Consider the following 6,106-nt stretch of genomic DNA (forward strand, 5'->3'; position numbering starts at 1 on the left):
GGCTTATTTTTCCCCTAATACTTGGGCAATTTACTTATACATGTTCGGCTTAACATTAAACCCTTATAAACATATAATTTATAAAACATATAAATTATAAATTTTGAAAATCTAAACCTGTCAAACAAAGTAATAAACTTATCAAAAAAAAAAAAAACATAGTAATAAAATTTTAACTTGTCACATTAAGCCCTATAAATCTCAACCTGTTATATCAAACATACTAACACGAGCTCAAAAAAACAAAAAATATTAAACATACTAACACATACCTTTCAAAAAAAAAACACACTAACACATATTAATAAATCTCAACCTATCACAACATTCCAAATCAAATACCCAACACTAAATTATCAAGTTTCAACCACAATAAGACTATGCATGTTAACTCAACCTGTCACAACATTCCAAATCAAATACAATTATAAAGTCTCAAGTCTCAACCATACACGATTATAAAATATCCAGTCTCAATCATGATAAGACTATAAATCTCATCCTGTCAAATTAAACACATTAACACACATTAACAAATCTCTACCTGTCACAGCATTCCTAATCAAACACACAATTATAAACTATCAAGTCTCAACCATAATAAGATCATTTCAGCAAGGTAGCAACATTAACATTTAACAATAATGTTTTATATTTCTAGCATAGTCTTCTAGTAATATCAAATATAGTCAGTACTCAGTAGCACAGCCACAGATATTTGAGAAAATACTCTAAAAATATTTGAGCCTTTGGGATTTAGTCCTTTACCAGGCTGAATCTCTTAAAACACCCCTGAAATTACAAGAAAATAACCCCAAAAAAAAAAAAAAAAAAAAAGAGTCAGCAAGAAACAATCAATGAACTCAAAATAAAACCAAAAATAAATTAGGGGTTAGGTTTACTAAAGAGAGAGCTGCATAATGGTAGAGCCGATGGTGGAGAACAGAGATGACAAAGACTGATTTCGTAAGACTATTGATGACGACGAAAATTATCACCAATAGGTCACACCGTACTCGCGACTCGAAGCGAACCTGCACAACAGAAGCAATCGAAAGAAAACCTTTAGAGAGCACCGGTGTGGTGCCGGCCAAACACTCTCCGAATGTCAAGTTAGAATTCTTCTCCCCACTTTAGAGCGTTAGAGAGGGTCAATTAAAACGTACCTCGATTTGCAAGGGTGTTAGGTCTTTTATAGTGGTAGAGAGTTGGCTTTTCTTCTTGGTTTCCAAATCTTTTCCATGTGGGACTCTAATACAAATTCTTCTGAGCGTGGTGAGCAAGGATTTCCATTTTTGGATCTTAGGGCTTTTCTAGGCGATAGGGACTTCGGATCATGGGTCCTTACTATATCTGTCAGCGATGGGCCTTCAAAGCGCATGGGATCATCTTTACACAGGCCCAGCAGTTTCGATCCGTCAGGCCCATTAAGGTAGGCCCATCAGGCTCTATATTTTATCATCTTCAGTTGCCCCCTTCACCCCAATGGTCCGTTAGCTTTTAGGTCAAAGGATCAATGGGGTGACGACCCTAACGTATGGGTATGACGGGTATTTTATGACGGAATGGGATCCGTGAGACAAAAAGAAGGTTTTAATTTTGTAGTCACAACTGGTTGACGGATTTATGCAAGATAGGATGACGGTTCCAGATGGATCAACCCGTCAGAGGAAGATTCATAAAGTTAACGGTTACATGATGGGTACAAATCTGTTGATGCGTACTGACAGGTTGTCAACATTTATTGAGCATGCCACGTGTCAATCTCTGAATGGCCGTTGTATAGGATCGAAGTGTCGCTTCGTCTTCCGTGCATCTCCTATATATATAAGGCGCCTCACTCTCTCATTTTTACAATTTTCAATTAGAAATCGTTTGTCAGAGCGAAGCCGTCAACCTTGTCAGAGCAATCCGTCGAGGACGAGTATCTACCGATTACACCAACCGTCACCTATCCTCTGCTAAGTGTGGTAAGTACTTACTTTAATACCATAATCAAGTTACATTTCCGTCCTTGCATTGTTGTTAGGCTTACTATACCCGTCAATACTTTCAAACCCGTCAGTCTTAGGTTTCATCGTCAATTGTAGGAAATGTCTAGTGCGTCAAGTAACCAGTCGGTGGTTCGTGACGGGACGGAATACGAGGATGTATACCCGTCCGGTCATAAAGACCAAGAGAGCCCCGGCGAAGATAGGAGTCCGTCTACCTCCTCTTCATCCTCAACAAATGAGGATATGGAGATAGTTGAAATAGAGGGTTCTGATGACGACGGGAATCAAGCACTGGAGTCCGTTGTAGGTGCTGATGGACTAAGGCAATTCATCATGTTGCCAGAGTGGACAGTGCATAGGTTCACATCCGTCATCAGGGAGAAACATTTCAGCACTTTTAGAACCAACTTCCAAATCCCGGACTACATTTCCATCCGTCTACCCTATGTGTCGGAGAAGTGTTACTATGAAGGGGTAGACGGTGTCGGAGTATACGAGCAGGCGTTGAAGGCAGGACTTCAATTCCCGCTCTCTACACTTCATAGGGAACTTTTGCATTATCTGGGGTTGTCCGTCACCCAGATATCTCCTAACGCCTGGAGGGTCTTCATAGCCATGGAGATTCTTTATGGTGCAATGTCGAATGGAGAAAGGAGACTGACGGTCCGTGAATTTCTTCACTGTTACCGTCCAGACGAGATTTCTGGATCAAGGGGGATGTATAGTTTTGCTAGTCGAAGCCCCTTGTTGAAGGTGATCTTTGAGACCCCAGACTCAAATAGAGACTGGAAGAGTCGTTACTTCTTCCTGGAGGGTGACAGATGGATGAACCGTCCAGGGGAGACGGAGTACATGCCCGTCGACACAACCTGGGCAGTGATAAATCAATCGTGTATGCACCCGTCTTAATTTTGTAATGCTTTTCATATCCGTCCATTTTTATATGTATATCTTGATCGTCTTTCTCTGCAGGTAGACGGCGCCCGCAAGTTAGCCTTGAGGAATTTAGTTTCCTTGAAAAGATTTGCAGAAAAACTAAGCCGGAGGAAAGGACTTGGGCTAAGTTGGTGAACCCGAAGACCATACATTGGTATTGCGACGGTCCTGAGCCCACCCAAGAGGCTATTAGATACGACGAGCAAGTTCATAGACGTAAGCCCGTCGACTTTACTTTGCCATTTAATTGACTTTACTTAGTTTTAATTTCATCCGTCATTATTTGCAGAGATGGAAGACGCAAAAAGGAGAGCTTTAATTAAATCTCAAGCCGTCAAGAAGAAGGAATCGGGCGAGGTGGTACCTAGGGTGTCGGCTTCAGCCCCGAAGAGGAAACCGACATCAAAATCTGACCGTCCGTTTAGGCAACCAAAGGTCTCTCTTGAACCTGTGGTTGGTTTGATGGCTGAGGGTACCAAGACCGTCACCCCAGCTAAGCATGGGACGGGAAAAGGATTCATGACGGCCCCAGACTCTAAGCAAGAGAGACCTCCTTCCCTCCTCCGTGACGACTCCAAGTATGCGTTGGAGAAGCTGTCGTCTATTATCACGGCGGAAGACTATGAGGATCTTGGAAACCACTCGACGGAGGCCATGGGGGAGACGGGCCTCTTTGCCGTTGCTCAGGTGGGTTATGTCCGTCAAATATGTTTGTTTCTCTTTTTCGTTGTTTAGTACATTATGTGACGGGCTCTTTCCTTGTTTACAGTCCTTGGTCATGATGAAGGGATTACTGGACCGGTGTCTCAATCGTGAGAGTACTTTGGACCGGGTGCGTGCAAAGGCGGAGCAGACGGAGGAAGAGCTTGGTCAACTCCATAAATGGAGGTCCAATATGGAGAAGAAGCTGGAGATTTCTGAGAAGGCAAGGAAAGAGCTGGAGGAGAAGACGGTCGAGTCGTTGACGGTTATAGAGAAGAAGGAGGCGGAGATTAAAGAACTGAAGGAAGAGATCCGTCATGTGAAAGAGGTAGCCGTCAAGGAGTACCGTGACTCAGACTCCTTGTTGAGCGAGCTGGCGGACTCTTTCCTTCAAGGCTTCGACGACTCTCTCCGTCAGGTCAAGAAGGCCTACCCCGAGCTGGATTTGTCAATGGTCAAAGTTGACGACCAAGGCCAGACTTCTGCCCTCCCCGTCGCTTCCGAAAATACGGAGGACCTTTTTGGCGAAGACGCTGTTCAGGGCGACAGAGAATCCGTCCCGTCGAAGGATGTTCAAGTTGCTGAGCCAAAGAAAGTGGATTAATCTCTATATAATTTATTTTGAGAACAATCCGTCCTCTTTTTTTTTTTTTTTTTTTTTTTGGTTTATTAATTTACTTTTCAGAACAATCCGTCCTCTTTAATTGTATTAAACACTTGCCTTCTGGGCTTTTGGCTTATTAATGTTTATATGTTTTCTATTATTGTTTGGAACTTGTTTAAAAGTCCGTCCTCCTCCTTGAGGAAGGATTTTCAAAAGAATATTTGTTTATCCGTTATACTCCGTCCACATTGCAGACTTATTATTTTGTGCTGATTGATCCGTCCATTTGGAAGATCCGTTGTCCGGCCTCGTGGACGGTCCGCCAACTTTTCAGCATCCCGTTATCTGTCCATTCTTGGACTTGTAATTTTGTTTGCCGTCTTTGGTGATTCGTCCATTTTGTGGATAAAATTATAACACCGTTTAGGTGATCCGTCCACTTTGTGAATAGTTCTTTCACGCTGTTGGTGATCCGTTCCCTGTGGACTTCATTTGTATCCGTCTATCTTGTGGACTTAAGCTATCATCCCTGTAGGATGTTATCATCCCTGTAGGATGATCCGTCCATCTTGTGGACTTTATTTTGTGTCCATCCATCTTGTGGACTGACAGTGATCGTCCTTGTAGGATGATCCGTCCATCTTGTGGACTTTTCAAGTTATCATCCCTGTAGGATGTTATCATCCCTGTAGGATGATCCGTCCATCTTGTGGACTGCATTTTGTGTTCCTTTCCTTTTCCTTGACGTAACTCTATAAGGTCCTTCCCAGTTGGGGCCGAGTTTTCCCTGTGTAGGGTCTCTAGTTGCACCCATGACCCTCCTGAGTACGAGGTCTCCTACTTGGAAGTTTCTGTGTCGGACCCGGGAGTTGTAATGTCTGGTCATGCGATCCTGGTATCTAGCGATCCTTTGCTCCGCCGCCGACCGAACCTCATCTATCAGGTCCAGCTGTAGCCTCATGGATTCGTCATTCCTGCACTCGTCATGGTTGTGAACCCTGTAACTTGTGAGCCCAACTTCTGCTGGGATGACCGCCTCGCTCCCGTATGTCAGTCGAAATGGCGTCTCTCCTGTCGGAGTCCTCGCCGTTGTCCTGTATGCCCATAGTATGCTCGGCAATTCTTCGGGCCATATGCCCTTTGCCCCCTCGAGCCGAGTCTTGATAATCTTTAACAGGGATCGGTTCGTGACTTCGACCTGGCCATTAGCCTGAGGATGGGCGGGTGATTAGTAGTGGTTTTTTATTCCTAGCTGTGTACAAAAATCCCGGAAGTGGCCGTTGTCGAACTGCCTCCCATTATCTGAGACAAGAACTCTAGGAATACCAAACCTGCATACGATGCACCGTCAGACAAAACTTCTAATGTTCTTTTCTGTAATGGTGGCCAAGGCTTCCGCTTCTACCCATTTTGTGAAGTAGTCAATACCCACTACCAAGAACTTCAGTTGCCTTACCGCCGTTGGGAAAGGTCCCATGATATCTAGTCCCCACTGAGCGAACGACCATGGAGTCGTTATAGGGGTTAGCTCCTCAGCTGGTTGTCCGATAAAATTGCTGAACCTCTGGCATTTGTCGCAGCTTTTAACGTAAGACTCGACATCCTTCTGCATGGTTGGCCAGTAATACCCAGCTCGTACCAATTTGTGCACTAACGACCGCGATCCAGAATGGTTCCCGCATATCCCTTCGTGTACTTCCCTCATTACGTAGTCTGCCTCTTCAGCCCCCAGGCATCTTAGATAAGGACGGGAGAAACCTCTCTTGTAAAGAATGTCTTTTATTAAGACGAACCTTGCCGCTTGGACTTTTAGCTTTCTTGCTGCTTCCTTTTCTTCTGGCAGTAACCCGTCCTTTAAGTATGAAGTTAT

The 6,106-nt window shown here is 43.9% G+C and overlaps 1 protein-coding gene and 1 long non-coding RNA gene across 2 annotated transcripts; one reads left to right on the forward strand and one right to left on the reverse strand.

Moving 5' to 3' along the window:
- Positions 1 to 398: 398 nt before the first annotated feature.
- On the reverse strand, positions 399 to 976 carry LOC126692676 (uncharacterized). The gene is made up of 2 exons (XR_007645058.1): positions 903 to 976; positions 399 to 792 (listed from the first exon to the last, which is right to left on the reverse strand). It is a non-coding gene; the product is annotated as an uncharacterized LOC126692676 (long non-coding RNA).
- Positions 977 to 3,221: 2,245 nt separating this feature from the next.
- LOC126691129 (uncharacterized) lies at positions 3,222 to 4,236 on the forward strand. Its single transcript, XM_050386203.1, has 2 exons — positions 3,222 to 3,617; positions 3,700 to 4,236. The coding sequence occupies exons 1-2, from the start codon at positions 3,222 to 3,224 to the stop codon at positions 4,234 to 4,236; spliced, it is 933 nt and encodes a 310-aa protein (XP_050242160.1).
- Positions 4,237 to 6,106: the final 1,870 nt, after the last annotated feature.

The sequence above is a fragment of the Quercus robur genome, chromosome 7, assembly GCF_932294415.1.
Source record: "Quercus robur chromosome 7, dhQueRobu3.1, whole genome shotgun sequence".
In the NCBI taxonomy this organism is placed as follows: Eukaryota; Viridiplantae; Streptophyta; class Magnoliopsida; order Fagales; family Fagaceae; genus Quercus; species Quercus robur.

Coding starts and splice junctions, on each gene's coding strand:
- LOC126691129 (XM_050386203.1), top strand. CDS start 3,222: ATGGAAGACGCAAAAAGGAGAGCTTTAATTAAATCTCAAGCCGTCAAG. Junction 3,618..3,699: donor GCCTCTTTGCCGTTGCTCAG/GTGGGTTATGTC, acceptor CCTTGTTTACAG/TCCTTGGTCATGATGAAGGG.